Raw genomic sequence first — 18,771 nt, 5'->3', positions numbered from 1 at the left:
ATACGATCAGTGAAGACCCGATAAATTTGAGGGTGCAATTCTTCAAGCAGCCGTATTTAAGGCAGCGCTGGCGCGCGCAATGTCGTCACCAGTGGAAAATGGTGCCAGTCGTCTGAACCGGCTCTTGAATGGTTCACTGGTCCGTAAGGACAACGCGTCAGTAGTCTTGCGCGCTCTTTTGGAGTCATTGAACGACACCTCATCGGCCTCGCAACCATTGGTGCCGGTTATCGACGTCCGGAGCCAGCGCCAGTGGGTACTCGCCTGGTGGGCGCAACTGGTGTACTCGTGCCTCTTCGGATTCATGGTGGCGACTGCGGTGCTGGGCAACGCGGCAGTGGTGTGGATCGTGCTCGGGCACCGCGCCATGCGGACGGTGACTAACTACTTTCTGCTCAACCTGTCCTTGGCCGACACCATGACGGCCACGTTCAACGCCATCTTCAACCTGGTCTACATGCTGGAGAGCCACTGGGCCTTCGGGGAACCGTACTGTGTCTTTAGCAACTTTGTGGCCAACCTGACCGTGTCCTCATCCGCCTTCACGATGGCCGCAATGAGCATCGACCGGTGAGCACTGGCATATTTCCTACAATAGTATACTTCCAGATTGAGAGCTTTTGCGTGCGGGCAGCGAAGCAAAGGGGCGCGCGGATAACTTTAGCGATGAAAAAATTGTAGGGGTGCAGGCTAAAACACGGGACGCCTCGCTGTCTGACGAGCACCTTCAGTAACCCCTGCACCACAACAGGTAGGCATGCGGTGGGCCTATTTTGTCACAGTGAATGTCAGCGATGGCTATTTCTTGCTTGGTGAGAATAAACTCTACTAAACTAAGTGATGCCGTAGAATTAAAAAAAAATAACCAATGCTAAGCACTAAAAGAAAATAGGTCATAGCTTCGGGTCACAGTAGGTCATAGCTTCTAGCTCGCAGGGGCTTCCGACGACGTCGAGCTTCCCAAAGCGCGTTGAACTTCTTCCGGGATCACTTCGCTCAGGGAGGCGACTTGGGGTTGATGCGTAGTTGAGAAACGTTTCCGAAGCTCCTCCCTGACGGCTGCGTGGATTCTTTCGTGAAGTGTATCAGAGCTAATAGCCCCGGCGCCGATCGCCTCCGAAACCAGTTCATTGATTGGGCGGTCGGGCTGTTTCGTTCGTATTTCAAGGATCTTTTCCATCGCGGCCGCCTCAGACGTGAATTCGGTAACCGTCTTCGGGTGGCGGGCAAGGCATGCGAAGAGCTCATGCATAACTCCTTGCATCAGGAAGTTTCGTTTCTTCGCTCATTTCTGGGTCCGCACGGCGAAAACGTTCCTTCAACTCCTCAACAAATACGAGCACACTTTCTTTGGGATGCTGCGTGCGTGGCTGTCGAAAATGCTCAGCCAGTTCCTTGCGTACCAGAGTCGTGAATGTTTTTGACAGCTCCGTCTTGTATATCTCCAATGTCATTCACGTACGCTCGTGGTTCTGCAACCAAATTCGCGCAGAATCTTCAAGATAGAGAAAAGTGTTTCACTGTCATCCCATCGGTTAATATTTGAACCCTCTCGAGATGTTCCAGCCATTGTTGAGGATCTTCCGTAGCTCACCTGTGAAAAAAGTGTCACTCCCGGGCTTGCTGCAGAATTGTAGGAGTGCTGGCAGCATTGGTCATCGTGAATGCGTTGTTCATGGCAACGGGGGCGACATTTTCGCATTTAATTTATCCTGCAGTAGCGCAAAACCGGGCTGGAGGCCTTGCTGGCAGCAGCTTGCACAACTTGGGCTAGGCTGACGACTTGAAGAGGGTTTAGGGTGGTGCATGTACCAATATCTATCAGATGTCCCGCAGCCAAAGCCGGCACAGCTTTCTTGAAGGAACAAAATTTATTGGAGCCCGGTCATGGCGGCAGCTTTCGTGATGGAGGCGAAAAGCAAAAACGCCATGTGTTCGATAATTCGGCGTACTTTAAAGATCCCCAGGTTGTCGAAACTATTCAGGAGTCCTCCACTACGGCGTGCCTCCTCGCCTGCGTTGCGTCGGAGCATTAAAGCGCATAATCAATCAATCAAGTTTATTACAGTAAAATTGTGCTCTCCTAAGAACTCAAAGAATACAAGGCGGGAAAGCAGCTGTCAGCAAAGTGACGTGCGCCGGCGAATGTCGGCGAATCCAACACCACGGCGTCTGCGTTGCGAGCATTTACAATTTATCGTGATTATTTTTTGAACCGTCGAATAACGTCGCGAACACTGGAGATCAAAGAAGATTATTCTAGTCGAGTGACGATATGGTAAAACCCTCCCCCTATCAAATGAGATAACCCGTGCGGCATCAAAAACAAAAAAATGGAACACGCGCTTCGCTTGCCCCACACATAACACAGCCGGGAGCGGCCAGGCGGTACAACATTTATTTATTGATTGTAGTGTTTAACGCGCCCACGCAACCAAGGCGATTAGGCGCGCCGTAGTGGAGGGCTCCGGATTAATCTTGAGCACCTGGGGATCTTTAGCGGGCGCCGAAATTTCGCACACACGGGCGTCTTTTTTCTTTTCGCCTACATCAGAAAAGAGTCCGCCGCGGTCGGGAATCGAACCCGCGACCTCGTGGTCAGCACCGCAACGCCTTAGCCACTGAGTCACCGCGGCGGGTGGGCAGTACAACAAAACGTACATAAGCAAGCCCAACGCATGGCTCTCGGCAATATGCTTACAGAAGAAGCTTACGAAAGCTTTATTTCCCGGCGCATTAGTTCTTGATAAAGTGACAGCGAATACGATCCGAGCACGTATGACTGTCTGCCTGTCTATCCGTATGTATGTATGTATGTAGGTATGAATGTATGTATGTATGTATGTATGTATGCATGTATGTATGTATGTGTGTATGTATGTATGTATGTATGTATGTATGTATGTATGTATGTATGTATGTATGTATGTATGTATGTATGTATGTATGTATGTATGTATGTATGTATGTACGCCGAGCAGCGAGCAAGGTCACCTTTTGTTCTCTTGTCTGCGGGCCCAAGTGCGCCCCAAATAAATCAGTTTGATTAGGCCTATTCGTCTTTGTCCACGTGACAAACTGGTGGAGGTGCGGGGTAATCCTATCCCATGCTTCAGACGCCATCGAAGAGCCGCAACGCCAGCCCTTCGAAGCCTTCTCTTGTGGACACTCCCGTTCACCGGGCGAGCCGGCGGCTTCAAGGAGCGTCGCCAGAGTTTGGACTTCTCCAAGAAACCAGAGCTAGGACCGGTGCACCACAAACCCAGCAGCAAGGTATGGCCACCCCCTTCATCAATTTCCAAAACCCTCGGAATCCGAAATCGTTGCATGGCGAACTATTCGAAGACGCGGAAGACTGGCTGGACCAGTTCGAACGAGTAGCTGCCTTTAATCAGTGGGACGACGCGGCGAAGTCAAGACACGTGTACTTCAGCCTAGAAAATGGTGCCCGCACGTGATTTGAGAACAATGAACGGAGGTTAAAGACGTGGACGGAATTTCGAAACGAGTTTCTGCAAGCACATGGAAATAGCGACCGCCGAGAGAACGCCGAGCGCGAGCTGCAATCCCGTGTTCAGCTCCCGAACGAAAGCGTGACCATGTACGCGGAAGACATGGAACGCCTCTTCAGAAGAGCTGATCCCGCCATGGCCGAAGAAAAAAAGGTACGACACCTCATGCGCGGGGTAAAGGAACAGTTGTTCGGGGGCCTTGTTCGAAGCCCGCCCAAGACTGTGCGGGAATTTATTACCGAAGCTACTATGATAGAAAGAACGCTACGGCAGCGTGCAAGCCTGTATGAGCGACAAGCTAATTTCGCGTCGCACTCCGGTGGCTTTGGCAACGCGCTCGAGAACCCTGATGCACTTCGAGAGCTGATTCGCTCAATAGTCAGCGAGGAACTACAAAAACTCCGCGACATCCGCCAACCCTCGATTGGTTCTATTGCTAGTGTCGTTCGTGACGAGGTGCAACACGCCCTGCGAGCGCTTCCTGTCCATGCTGATCCGCCAGTGATGGTTCCCGACCCTCTGCACATGAGCTATGCAGACGCTCTCCGGCGTCCTGCTACCGCAGCAGCTCCTCTTGTGTACCCCGGACCCACCATCCCCGTGCAGTCGGCGCACTCCACAGCAGCTCCTTCTGTGTACTCTGTACCCGGACCCCGCATGCCTTTGCAGTCGGCGCAGTCGGCTGCGTACGTTGGGGACCGACGAAGGAAGACGGATGTGTGGCGCACTCCGGATTTGCAGCCTCTCTGCTACCATTGTGGAGAAGCCGGACACTTGTACAGGGAGTGTCGTTACCGACGACTCAGACTGCGGGGCTTTGCCATCGACTCCCCTCGTCCGCGTCCCGGCCAAAGACCCCAGGCCATTGCAGAGTACATTGCACAACAGCGCCCAGTACTCTCACCGCAACGCCATCAATCAAGGTCGCCGTCTCCACGCCGGGTCTCTCCAAGGTGTTCGAGTTATACAAGTGCCCCACGGGGTCGGTCCCCAAGCCCTGTCCAGGAAAACTAGAGGCAGCGGCCTTTGGAGGCGAGGTCGCTGAAGGAAGATTTGCAGAACAGCTTCCACCGATGGCTCCAACGCAGCACGCAGTAACGGCGACGGCGAAACCTGATGATAATGGTCGGTTGTCTTTAGATATACCAGTGTTAATTGACGGTCATACAGTTAATGCGTTGGTGGATACCGGAGCGGACTATTCCATCATGAGTGGTAGGCTTACTAGAGGACTGAAAAAAGTTACGACGCCATGGTGGGGACCGAAAATTCGAACGGCTGGAGGGCACATAGTCACCCCACTCGGCGTGTGCACCGCCCGCGTGAGTATTCGTGAATCGACGTTCGTCGCCAACTTCCTCATAATGTCCGAATGCTCTCGCGACCCGATACTCGGCATGGACTTTCTCCGCGAACATTCTGCGGTGATAAACCTTCGGGAACGCCGAATCGCGTTTGCTACTGAGCAGGCAGCTGAGAAAAGTGACAACAATGGTTGCAGACGGAAACTTCGCGTCATCGAAGAAGGGGTAAAGGTGCCACCACGAACGAGCGTGCTCGTTCAGGTTGAGTGCGCTGAAATGAAAAATGGTGAAGTCATTGCCGAAGGCAACCATTCGCTTCTGCTCACAGCACACATCTGTGTCGCGAGGGGCATTGTGCAGCTTCGTGATGGTCGGGCAGAATTACTCGTCACTAATTTCGGCTACGAAAACAGACGCCTCTTTCGCGGAACCACTGTTGCTTACGTCGACGAAATTACTGAGGTTGTGGAATGCTTCGCATTCGAAGAAGATCGCGGTGATTGCAATAGGAAGCCCACGCTCGAAAACGTCGACATCAATCGGGAACTTCTTGAAGAACAAAAAACAAGACTCGCGGAACTGCTGTCGAAGTTTCAAGATTGCTTCACCTCATCCACCAAACTACGTCGAACACCTATTACGAAACATCGCATCATAACAGACGATGCAAGTCCTATACGACAACAGCCTTACCGCGTCTCCTCAAAGAAGCGGGAGGAAATCGAAACACAGGTAAAGGAAATGCTTGAAGATGACATCATCCAGCCGTCAAGCAGCCCATGGTCGTCCCCAGTGGTTCTCGTTAGAAAGAAGGACGGAACGCTACGCTTCTGCGTCGATTACAGAAAATTGAACAGCGTGACGAAAAAGGACACGTATCCACTGCCGCGCATAGATGACTCGTTGGACAGACTTCGGCGAGCCAAGTATTTTTCTTCCATCGACCTCAGGAGTGGCTACTGGCAGATCGAAGTAGACGAAAGGGATCGGGAGAAGACAGCCTTTGTCACCCCCGATGGACTGTATGAATTCAAAGTACTCCCTTTCGGTCTATGCTCGGCTCCAGCCACTTTCCAGAGGATGATGGATACCGTCCTCACCGGTCTGAAATGGCAGACGTGTCTCGTCTACTTAGACGACGTCGTGGTTTTTTCCGAAACTTTTGAACAACACCTACAGCGACTGAAAAAGGTATTGGAAGCGGTTCAGTCGGCTAGCCTCTCATTGAAGCCGGAAAAATGCCACTTCGGGTTCACCGAATTGAAGTTTTTAGGGCATGTGGTGAGCGCAGACGGAGTGCGACCGGACCCAGAAAAAACAGCTGCCGTGGCTTCCTATCCTGCCCCACGAGATAAGAAAGGCGTGCGACGCTTTCTGGGTCTTTGCGCCTATTACCGCCGCTTCATCAGCAACTTTTCAAGGATCGCTGAACCCCTCACGCGCCTAACCAGGGAGGACGTCCAATTTTTGTGGACCGAGGAACAAGAGGAAGCCTTCAGAGAACTGCGTCATCGCCTACAGTCGCCTCCCGTGCTCGCTCATTTCAGCCAGGAGGCTGAAACCGAGCTCCACACGGACGCCAGCAGCATGGGACCGGGCGCGGTGCTAGTTCAGTGGCAAGAAGGAGCCGAGAAGGTCATTGCATACGCAAGTCGTGCGCTTTCGCGAGCGGAATCGAATTACTGTACCACTGAAAGAGAATGCCTTGCTGTGATCTGGGCAATAACGAAATTCCGCCCGTACCTTTACGGCCGCCCTTTTAAAGTAATAACCGACCACCATTCCCTGTGTTGGTTAGCCAACCTGAAAGACCCTTCTGGGCGCCTCGCACGTTGGAGCTTGCGACTGCAAGAGTTCAACGTTACCATAGCTTATAAATCAGGCCGCAAGCACAATGACGCCGACAGTCTATCTCGTGCCCCAGTCGAATCGCCATGCGAAAACACCGACGATGAAACAACTTCTCTGTGTGCAATAACCACGTCCGAACTTTCGGCCAAACAACGTGCTGACTCGGATCTCCTACCGCTCATCGACCACCTTGAGGGTAGAAGCGCCACCATACCACGGTACCTTTCTAGAGCACTGTCTTCTTTCGTTTTACAAAACGGAGTCCTATACAAGAAAAACGGCGAGTCCAGCGACAGGGCATATCTCCTTGTCATACCACAAGACCTCCGCGACGACATCCTCTTTGCGTGTCACGACGAGCCGACAGCGGGACACCTGGGTTTTACGCGGACTTTGGCCAGAGTGCGTCAGAAATACTACTGGCCTAGGCTCACCGCAAGCGTCAAACGCTACGTCCAAACGTGTCGTCAATGTCAGCGCCGGAAAACGCCGCCATTAAGGCCAGCGGGCTTACTTCAGCCTATAAAACCACCCGCCAAGCCTTTCCAGCAGATAGGCATGGACCTGCTAGGACCCTTCCCACTATCGGCTTCTGGAAACAAATGGATCGTAGTCGCGACGGACTACTTGACTCGCTACGCCGAGACAAAACCTCTATCGCGAGGAACAGCAGCTGAAGTGGCGAAATTCTTCATCGAAAACATCGTCTTATGACACGGAGCTCCGTCGCGCATCGTTACAGATAGGGGAACGCCATTCACTGCCCATCTGATGCAAGAAACGCTAGAACTCAGCCGTACCACGCACAGGAAAACAACAGCCTACCATCCGCAAACCAACGGGTTGACAGAAAGACTCAACAAAACATTGGCCGACATGTTATCGATGTACGTAGATGTACAACAAAAAACGTGGGACGAAATACTGCCGTACGTGACTTTTGCCTATAACACGGCGACGCAGGAAACCACACGCTTCACACCATTTCGTTTGGTGTATGGACGGGAAGTGCAGACTATGCTTGACGCAATGCTACCTTTCGAAGAAGAGCATCTGGCAACGCCAGACGCGGAGCAGTTTGCCGAGCGCGCCGAAGAAACCCGCCAACTCGCCCGGCTTCACATCCAAAGACAGCAGCTATCGGACGCCGCGCGCTACAATATTCGCCATAGAGAAGTGTACTACCGCCCAGGCGACAGAGTGTGGGTGTGGACACCGATACGCCGGCCGGGATTGTCAGAAAAACTATTGCACAGGTACTTCCTACCTTACAAGATAGTGCAACGCCTCTCCGATGTCACCTACGAAGTTATCCCGAATGGAACAGCGGGACAACGCCGTCAACCGCGTACCGAAACAGTACACGTAGTCCGCCTAAAGCCGTACTTTTGCCGGTAACAACGTAACAACCTGCGGTGTGATGTGCTTGTGAGCGTGTGCGTGTGGTGTATCGTACCTTGCAATCTACGCAGTAGTGGCAACTAGCATCGTGTGCGCCTGAAACTGTGGTTTGTGCCGTGTCATAACCACCTATCGACCTCAAGGAACTGTCGGGACATTTTTCCCCCTTCTTCACTTTCCATTTATTACGTGCCTATTAGTTGAGCATCGGGTCGATGCTTTCCTTAAGAGGGGAATAATGCCGCATGCTCGCCAAACGCCTCAGAGCTAAGCGCGTCCCACAGGCGCACGTCGGTGTTGCCGCGACGCACTAACCATCGGTTATACACCTGGCCACCCCTCGCATGATCGCCAAGTGGACTGGACCGCGTCGTGCGGGACTGCGTCGTGCGGGACGCAGGTTGACGAAGACGCTGGGCGCGGGTGTGTGTGAGACGCCGAGCAGCGAGCAAGGTCACCTTTTGTTCTCTTGTCTGCGGGCCCAAGTGCGCCCCAAATAAATCAGTTTGATTAGGCCTATTCGTCTTTGTCCACGTGACAGTATGTATGTATGTATGTATGTATGTATGTATGTATGTATGTATGTATGTATGTATGTATGTATGTATGTATGTATGTATGTATGTATGTATGTATGTATGTATGTATGTATGCTCGTATGTATGTGTGTGTACGTATGTATGTATACATGTATGTATACATGCATGCATGCTCGTATGTATGTGTGTATGTATGTATGTATGTATATTGTAACGAGAAAGCTTGCGTGTGGGGCGTGCAGCCTGCGCAAACACTCTGTAACGGCTGTCTTGTAAATAATCTAAATAGACCATCTAGTCTAGTAAATAGATCACTTCATCGCCAACAATGGTTCGCGTCATCTGTTCTACTGCCAGGTAACATTTTTCACCCCCGCGTCGAACTCGACCAGGATTGTTCAGGTGCGGAGAAGATGGGACTGAGAGAAGAAAAGAATCGCAAAGTTCTTACCGCAACGGATGATGATGAAGAGTGGTGAGCAGCGGCTGCAGACCACCGATGCCTGCTTATCAAAACAAGCAGCTGATTAAGCCCTTGGAGTCACGCCGGAGAACTGAGCAGAGGATCGGCATCGTCGTTCTCTTGGATCGCGACTGATCACGCGGGAAGTTAACGGGGGGTGACTGGCTGGCAAAATGGGGCTGGGGATCATCATGTACGTGGCTCACCAGGACTCGAGCAGACAGGCATGGTCTAAAGGGCTTGTAGCGATGTCTTGAGAATGTGAGACCGGGTGAGGCTGGGCAACGATGCGGATTGATGACCAGCGGCTCAACCAAAATGTTACGCGGCGGCAGATCAGATTACGAGAACTATGGTTGATGATCAGGTCATACATGAGCAGGACGAGGTGGTCTATTTACATTAATTTAGAAGAAAGCGGTTACTGAGCGTTTGCCCAGGCTGCTCGCCCCACACGCAGCTTCGTCGTCGTTGATCGTGGGGCCCACCTGCAAGTTTGTTTGTCTTCTCGTAACAATGTATATATATATATATATATATATAATAAGGAAACGAGCGGCTCGTTGAGGAAATACAGAAAGATAGGTCAGCAGTCTACGACGCCAAAGGAGGCATAGGGGTGTGGTTAGGCTCTTTTCTTTTTTACTACGGTTAATGAGGTGAACATTTTTTTTAAATATACAGAAGAAAGAAAGAAAAACACGCGCCCAGAGTGGGGACCGAACCCACGCCTTTCGATTACATGTCGAATGCCTTACCAATTGGGCTATCTGGGCGACTGTGTTCTCCTTGACTTTCTGGGCTATTTATATTTACTAGAAGTGTATCTGACACTTGAGGGTGGTAGCCAGCGCCATTCTGACTACACGGGGAGAAGTGGACCTTCTTTTCAACCCCCGGGGCATGACTCCAACGTCTACAGCCTGTCATGAGCGGGTAACTGGCGGGAAGCCCTCTTATGCTACCTAGGCATCAAGGCTGCCAGAACCGAGACCCTCGCTAGGCTTTCGCAGAATAATATAGCAAGGTAATGAGGGGCTCGTTGAGGAAATACAGAAAGATAGGTCAGCAGTCTACGACGCCAAAGGAGGCATAGGGGTGTGGTTAGGCTCCTTTCTTTTTTACTACGGTTACTGAGGTGAACATTTTTTTTAAATATACAGAAGCAAGAAAGAAAAACGCGCCCAGAGTGGGGACCGAACCCACGCCTTTCGATTACATGTCGAATGCCTTACAAATTCGGCTATCTGGGCGACTGTGTTCTCCACTTTCTGGGCTAATTAAATTTACTAGAAGTGTATCTGACTCTTGAGGGTGGTAGCCAGTGCCACTCTGACTACACGGGGAGAAGGGGATCTTCTTTTCAATCCCCGGGCGTGACTCGAACGTCTACAGCCTGTCATCAGCGGGTTACTGGCGGGAAGCCCTCTTATGCTACCTATAGGCATCAAGGCTGCCAGAACCTAGACCCTCGCTAAGCTTTCGCAGAATAATATAGTAAGGAAATGAGGGGCTCGTTAAGGAAATACAGAAAGATAGGTCGGCAGTCTACAATGCCAAAGAAGGTATAGGGGTGTGGTTAGGCTCTTTTCTTTTTCACTACGGTTAATTAGGTACATGTTTTTTAAATATACAGAAGAAAGAAAGAAAGAAAAACGCGCGCCCAGAGTGGGGACCGAACCCACGCCTTTCGATTACATGTCGAATGCCTTACCAATTCGGCTATCTGGGCGACCGTGTTCTCTTTCACTTGCTGGGCTAATTTAATTTACTAGAAGTGTATCTGACTCTTGAGGGTGGTAGCCAGCGCCACTCTGACTACACGGGGAGAAGGGGACCATCTTTTCAACCCCCGGGGCGTGACTCGAACGTCTACAGCCTGTCATGAGCGGGTTACTGGCGGGAAACCCTCTTATGCTACCTAGGCATCAAGGCTGCCAGAACCTAGACCCTCGCTAGGCTTTCGCAGAATAATACAGTAAGGAAATGAGGGGCTCGTTAAGGAAATACAGAAAGATAGGTCGGCAGTCTACAATGCCAAAGGAGGCATAGGGGTGTGGTTAGGCTCTTTTCTTTTTCACTACGGTTAATTAGGTACATTTTTAAAAAAAAATACAGAAGAAAGAGAGAAAGAAAAACACGTGCCCAGAGTGGGGACCGAACCAACGCCTTTCGATTACATGTCGAATGCCTTACCAATTCGGCTATCTGGGCGACTGTGTTCTCTTTCACTTTCTGGGCTAATTAAATTTACTAGAAGTGTATCTGACTCTTGAGGGTGGTAGCCAGCGCCACTCTGACTACACGGGGAGAAGGGGACCTTCTTTTCAACCCCCGGGGCGTGACTCGAACGTCTACAGCCTGTCATGAGCGGGTTACTGGCGGGAAGCCCTCTTATGCTACCTAGGCATCAAAGCTGCCAGAACCTAGACCCTCGCTAGGCTTTCGCAGAATAATATAGTAAGGAAATGAGGGGCTCGTTAAGGAAAAACAGAAAGATAGGTCGGCAGTCTACAATGCCAAAGGAGGCATAGGGGTGTGGTTCGGCTCTTTTCTTTTTCACTACGGTTAATTAGGTACATTTTTTTTAAATATACAGAAGAAAGAAAGAAAGAAAAACGCGCCCAGAGAGGGGACCGAACCCACGCCTTTCGATTACATGTCGAATGCCTTACAAATTCGGCTATCTGGGCGACTGTGTTCTCCTTCACTTTCTTGGCTAATTAAATTTACTAGAAGTGTATCTGACTCTTGTGGGTGGTAGCCAGCGCCACTCTGACTACACGGGGAGAAGGGGACCTTCTTTTCAACCCCCGGGGCGTGACTCGAACGTCTACAGCCTGTCATGAGCGGGTTACTGGCGGGAAGCCCTCTTATGCTACCTAGGCCTCAAGGCTGCCAGAACCTAAACCCTCGCTACGCTTTCACAGAATAATATAGTAAGGAAATGAGGGGCTCGTTAAGGAAATACAGAAAGATAGGTCGGCAGTCTACAATGCCAAAGGAGGCATAGGGGTGTGGTTAGGCTCTTTTCTTTTTCACTACGGTTAATTAGGTACATTTTTTTTTAAATATACAGAAGAAAGAAAGAAAGAAAAACACGCGCCCAGAGTGGGGACCGAACCCACGCCTTTCGATTACATGTCGAATGCCTTACCAATTCGGCTATCTGGGCGACTGTGTTCTCCTTCACTTTCTGGGCTAATTAAATTTACTAGAAGTGTATCTGACTCTTGAGGGTGGTAGCTAGCGCCACTCTGACTACACGGGGAGAAGGGGACCTTTTTTTCAACCCCCGGGGCAAGACTCGAACGTCTACAGCCTGTCATGAGCGGGTTACTGGCGGGAAGCCCTCTTATGCTACCTAGGCATCAAGGCCGCCAGAACCTAGACCCTCGCTAGGCTTTCGCAGAATAATATAGTAAGGAAATGAGGGGCTCGTTAAGGAAATACAGAAAGAGAGGTCGGCAGTCTACAATGCCAAAGGAGGCATAGGGGTGTGGTTAGGCTCTCTTCTTTTTCACTACGGTTAATTAGGTACATTTTTTTGAAATATACACAAGAAAGAAAGAAAGAAAAACACGCGCCCAGAGTGGGGACCGAACCCACGCCTTTCGATTACATGTCGAATGCCTTACCAATTCGGCTATCTGGGCGACTGTGTTCTTGACTTTCTGGGCTATTTATATTTACTAGAAGTGTATCTAACACTTGAGGGTGGTAGCCAGCGCCACTCTGACTACACGGCGAGAAGGGGACCTTCTTTTCAACCCCCGGGGCGTGACTCGAACGTCTACAGCCTGTCATGAGCGGGTTACTGGCGGGAAGCCCTCTTATGCTACCTAGGCATCAAGGCTGCTAGAACCTAGACCCTCGCTAGGCTTTCGCAGAATAATATACCAAGGAAATGAGGGGCTCGTTAAGGAAATACAGAAAGATAGGTCGGCAGTCTACAATGCCAAAGGAGGTATAGGGGTGTGGTTAACCTCTTTTCTTTTTCACTGCGGTTAATTCGGTACATTTTTTTAAAATATACAGAAGAAAGAAAGAAAAACATGCGCCAAGAGTGGGGACCGAACCCACGCCTTTTGATTACATGTCGAATGCCTTACCAATTCGGCTATCTGGGCGACTGTGTTCTCCTTCACTTTCTGGGCTAATTAAATTTACTAGAAGTGTATCTGACTCTTGAGGGTGGTAGCCAGCGCCACTCTGACTACACGGGGAGAAGGGGACCTTCTTTTCAACCCCCGGGGCGTGACTCGAACGTCTACAGCCTGTCATGAGCGGGTTACTGGCGGGAAGCCCTCTTATGCTACCTAGGCATCAAAGCTGCCAGAACCTAGACCCTCGCTAGGCTTTCGCAGAATAATATAGTAAGGAAATGAGGGGCTCATTAAGGAAATACAGAAAGAGAGGTCGGCAGTCTACAATGCCAAAGGAGGCATAGGAGTGTGGTTAGGCTCTCTTCTTTTTCACTACGGTTAATTAGGTACATTTTTTTGAAATATACAGAAGAAAGAAAGAAAAACACGCGCCCAGAGTGGGGACCGAACCCACGCCTTTCGATTACATGTCGAATGCCTTACCAATTCGGCTATCGGGGCGACTGTGTTCTTGACTTTCTGGGCTATTTATATTTACTAGAAGTGTATCTGACACTTGAGGGTGGTAGCCAGCGCCACTCTGACTACACGGGGAGAAGGGGACCTTCTTTTCAACCCCCGGGGCGTGACTCGAACGTCTACAGCCTGTCATGAGCGGGTTACTGGCTGGAAGCCCTCTTATGCTACCTAGGCATCAAGGCCGCCAGGACCTAGACCCTCGCTAGGCTTTCGCAGAATAATATAGTAAGGAAATGAGGGGCTCGTTACGGAAATACAGAAAGATATGTCGGCAGTCTACAATGCCAAAGGAGGCATAGGGGTGTGGTTAGGCTCTTTTCTTTTTCACTACGGTTAATTAGGTACATTTTTTTTAAATATACAGAAGAAAGAAAGAAAGAAAAACACGCGCCCAGAGAGGGGACCGAACCCACGCCTTTCGATTACATGTCGAATGCCTTAGAAATTCGGCTATCTGGGCGACTGTGTTCTCCTTCAGTTTCTGGGCTAATTAAATTTACTAGAAGTGTATCTGACTCTTGAGGGTGGTAGCCAGCGCCACTCTGACTACACGGGGAGAAGGGGACCTTCTTTTCAACCCCCGGGGCGTGACTCGAACGTCTACAGCCTGTCATGAGCGGGTTACTGGCGGGAAGCCCTCTTATGCTACCTAGGCATCAAGGCTGTTAGAACCTAGACCCTCGCTAGGCTTTCACAGAATAATATAGTAAGGAAATGAGGGGCTCGTTAAGGAAATACAGAAAGAGAGGTCGGCAGTCTACAATGCCAAAGGAGGCATAGGGGTGTGATTAGGCTCTCTTCTTTTTCACTACGGTTAATTAGGTACATTTTTTTGAAATATACAGAACAAAGAAAGAAAATCACGCGCCCAGAGTGGGGACCGAACCCACGCCTTTCGATTACATGTCGAATGCCTTACCAACTCGGCTATCGGGGCGACTGTGTTCTTGACTTTCTGGGCAATTTATATTTACTAGAAGTGTATCTGACACTTGAGGGTGGTAGCCAGCGCCACTCTGACTACACGGGGAGAAGGGAACCTTCTTTTCAACCCCCGGGGCGTGACTCGAACGTCTACAGCCTGTCATGAGCGGGTTACTGGCGGGAAGCCCTCTTATGCTACCTAGGCATCAAGGCCGCCAGAAACTAGACCCTCGCTAGGCTTTTGCAGAATAATATAGTAAGGAAATGAGGGGCTCGTTAAGGAAATACAGAAAGATAGGTCGGCAGTCTACAATGCCAAAGGAGGCATAGGGGTGTGGTTAGGCTCTTTTCTTTTTGACTACGGTTAATAAGGTACATTTTTTTTAAATATACAGAAGAAAGAAAGAAAGAAAAACACGCGCCCAGAGAGGGGACCGAACCCACGCCTTTCGATTACGTGTCGAATGCCTTACAAATTCGGCTATCTGGGCGACTGTGTTCTCCTTCACTTTCTGGGCTAATTAAATTTACTAGAAGTGTATCTTACTCTTGAGGGTGGTAGCCAGCGCCACTCTGACTACACGGGGAGAAGGGGACCTTCTTTTCAACCCCCGGGGCGTGACTCAAACGTCTACAGCCTGTCATGAGCGGGTTACTGGCGGGAAGCCCTCTTATGCTACCTAGGCATCAAGGCTGCCAGAACCTAGACCCTCGCTAGGCTTTCACAGAATAATATAGTAAGGAAATGAGGGGCTCGTTAAGGAAATACAGAAAGATAGGTCAGCAGTCTACAATGCCAAAGGAGGCATAGGGGTGTGGTTATGCTCTTTTCTTTTTCACTACGGGTTATTAGGTACATTTTTTTTAAATATACAGAAGAAAGAAAGAAAGAAAAACACGCGCCCAGAGTGGGGACCGAACCCACGCGTTTCGATTACATGTCGAATGCCTTACCAATTCGGCTATCTGGGCGACTGTGTTCTCCTTCACTTTCTGGGCTAATTAAATTTACTAGAAGTGTATCTGACTCTTGAGGGTGGTAGCCAGCGCCACTCTGACTACACGGGGAGAAGGGGACCTTTTTTTCAACCCCCGGGGCGTGACTCGAACGTCTACAGCCTGTCATGAGCGGGTTACTGGCGGGAAGCCCTCTTATGCTACCTAGGCATCAAGGCTGCCAGAACCTAGACCCTCGCTAGGCTTTCGCAGAATCATATAGTAAGGAAATGAGGGGCTCGTTAAGGAAATACAGAAAGATAGGTCGGCAGTCTACAATGCCAAAGGAGGCATAGGGGTGTGGTTAGGCTCTTTTCTTTTTCACTACGGTTAATTAGGTACATTTTTTTTAAATATACACAAGAAAGAAAGAAAGAAAAACACGCGCCCAGAGAGGGGACCGAACCCACGCCTTTCGATTACATGTCGAATGCCTTACAAATTCGGCTATATGGGCGACTGTGTTCTCCTTCACTTTCTGGGCTAATTAAATTTACTAGAAGTGTATCTGACTCTTGAGGGTGGTAGCCAGCGCCACTCTGACTACACGGGGAGAAGGGGACCTTCTTTTCAACCCCCGGGGCGTGACTCGAACGTCTACAGCCTGTCATGAGCGGGTTACTGGCGGGAAGCCTTCTTATGCTACCTAGGCATCAAGGCCGCCAGAAACTAGACCCTCGCTAGGCTTTCGCAGAATAATATAGTAAGGAAATGAGGGGCTCGTTAAGGAAATACAGAAAGATAGGTCGGCAGTCTACAATGCCAAAGGAGGCATAGGGGTGTGGTTAGGCTCTTTTCTTTTTGACTACGGTTAATTAGGTACATTTTTTTTAAATATACAGAAGAAAGAAAGAAAGAAAAACACGCGCCCAGAGAGGGGACCGAACCCACGCCTTTCGATTACATGTCGAATGCCTTACAAATTCGGCTATCTGGGCGACTGTGTTCTCCTTCACTTTCTGGGCTAATTAAATTTACTAGAAGTGTATCTTACTCTTGAGGGTGGTAGCCAGCGCCACTCTGACTACACGGGGAGAAGGGGACCTTCTTTTCAACCCCCGGGGCGTGACTCAAACGTCTACAGCCTGTCATGAGCGGGTTACTGGCGGGAAGCCCTCTTATGCTACCTAGGCATCAAGGCTGCCAGAACCTAGGCTTTCACAGAATAATATAGTAAGGAAATGAGGGGCTCGTTAAGGAAATACAGAAAGATAGGTCGGCAGTCTACAATGCCAAAGGAGGCATAGGGGTGTGGTTATGCTGTTTTCTTTTTCACTACGGGTTATTAGGTACATTTTTTTTAAATATACAGAAGAAAGAAAGAAAGAAAAACACGCGCCCAGAGTGGGGACCGAACCCACGCGTTTCGATTACATGTCGAATGCCTTACCAATTCGGCTATCTGGGCAACTGTGTTCTCCTTCACTTTCTGGGCTAATTAAATTTACTAGAAGTGTATCTGACTCTTGAGGGTGGTAGCCAGCGCCACTCTGACTACACGGGGAGAAGGGGACCTTTTTTTCAACCCCCGGGGCGTGACTCGAACGTCTACAGCCTGTCATGAGCGGGTTACTGGCGGGAAGCCCTCTTATGCTACCTAGGCATCAAGGCTGCCAGAACCTAGACCCTCGCTAGGCTTTCGCAGAATCATATAGTAAGGAAATGAGGGGCTCGTTAAGGAAATACAGAAAGATAGGTCGGCAGTCTACAATGCCAAAGGAGGCATAGGGGTGTGGTTAGGCTCTTTTCTTTTTCACTACGGTTAATTAGGTACATTTTTTTTAAATATACACAAGAAAGAAAGAAAGAAAAACACGCGCCCAGAGAGGGGACCGAACCCACGCCTTTCGATTACATGTCGAATGCCTTACAAATTCGGCTATATGGGCGACTGTGTTCTCCTTCACTTTCTGGGCTAATTAAATTTACTAGAAGTGTATCTGACTCTTGAGGGTGGTAGCCAGCGCCACTCTGACTACACGGGTAGAAGGGGACCTTCTTTTCAACCCCCGGGGCGTGACTCGAACGTCTACAGCCTGTCATGAGCGGGTTACTGGCGGGAAGCCCTCTTATGCTACCTAGGCATCAAGGCTGCCAGAACCTAGACCCTCGCTAGGCTTTCGCAGAATAATATAGTAAGGAAATGAGGGGCTCGTTAAGGAAATACAGAAAGATAGGTCGGCAGTCTACAATGCCAAAGGAGGCATAGGGGTGTGGTTAACCTCTTTTCTTTTTCACTACGGTTAATTAGGTACATTTTTTTTAAATATACAGAAGAAAGAAAGTAAGAAAATCACGCGCCCAGAGTGGGGACCGAACCCACGCCTTTCGATTACATGTCGAATGCCTTACCAATTCGGCTATCGGGGCGACTGTGTTCTTGACTTTCTGGGCAATTTATATTTACTAGAAGTGTATCTGACACTTGAGGGTGGTAGCCAGCGCCACTCTGACTACACGGGGAGAAGGGAACCTTCTTTTCAACCCCCCGGGGCGTGACTCGAACGTCTACAGCCTGTCATGAGCGGGTTACTGGCGGGAAGCCCTCTTATGCTACCTAGGCATCAAGGCTGCCAGAACCTAGGCTTTCACAGAATAATATAGTAAGGAAATGAGGGGCTCGTTAAGGAAATACAGAAAGATAGGTCGGCAGTCTACAATGCCAAAGGAGGCATAGGGGTGTGGTTATGCTCTTTTCTTTTTCACTACGGGTTATTAGGTACATTTTTTTTAAATATACAGAAGAAAGAAAGAAAGAAAAACACGCGCCCAGAGTGGGGACCGAACCCACGCGTTTCGATTACATGTCGAATGCCTTACCAATTCGGCTATCTGGGCGACTGTGTTCTCCTTCACTTTCTGGGCTAATTAAATTTACTAGAAGTGTATCTGACTCTTGAGGGTGGTAGCCAGCGCCACTCTGACTACACGGGGAGAAGGGGACCTTTTTTTCAACCCCCGGGGCGTGACTCGAACGTCTACAGCCTGTCATGAGCGGGTTACTGGCGGGAAGCCCTCTTATGCTACCTAGGCATCAAGGCTGCCAGAACCTAGACCCTCGCTAGGCTTTCGCAGAATCATATAGTAAGGAAATGAGGGGCTCGTTAAGGAAATACAGAAAGATAGGTCGGCAGTCTACAATGCCAAAGGAGGCAT

At 49.9% G+C, this 18,771-nt stretch overlaps 1 protein-coding gene and 1 non-coding gene across 2 annotated transcripts in view; one reads left to right on the top strand and one right to left on the bottom strand.

The window, feature by feature from the left end:
- Positions 1 to 289: 289 nt before the first annotated feature.
- LOC144176020 (tachykinin-like peptides receptor 86C) overlaps positions 290 to 18,771 on the top strand; it is an 833,985-nt gene continuing 815,503 nt past the window's right edge. The window contains exon 1 of the mRNA XM_077705128.1: positions 290 to 570. Within this exon, the coding sequence (XP_077561254.1) occupies positions 305 to 570 (266 nt within the window). The 5' untranslated portion in view covers positions 290 to 304. The remainder of the gene's footprint in view (positions 571 to 18,771) is intronic.
- Trnat-cgu (transfer RNA threonine (anticodon CGU)) lies at positions 15,039 to 15,110 on the bottom strand. Its single transcript has one exon. It is a non-coding gene; the product is annotated as a tRNA-Thr (tRNA).

The sequence above is a fragment of the Haemaphysalis longicornis genome, unplaced genomic scaffold (genome assembly GCF_048455015.1).
Source record: "Haemaphysalis longicornis isolate Haplotype H1 unplaced genomic scaffold, Haemaphysalis longicornis Haplotype H1 scaffold_1, whole genome shotgun sequence".
Taxonomy (NCBI): domain Eukaryota; kingdom Metazoa; phylum Arthropoda; class Arachnida; order Ixodida; family Ixodidae; genus Haemaphysalis; species Haemaphysalis longicornis.
The sequence above is the reverse complement of the archived record's forward strand: the minus strand, read 5'-3'. Positions and strand labels throughout refer to the sequence as shown.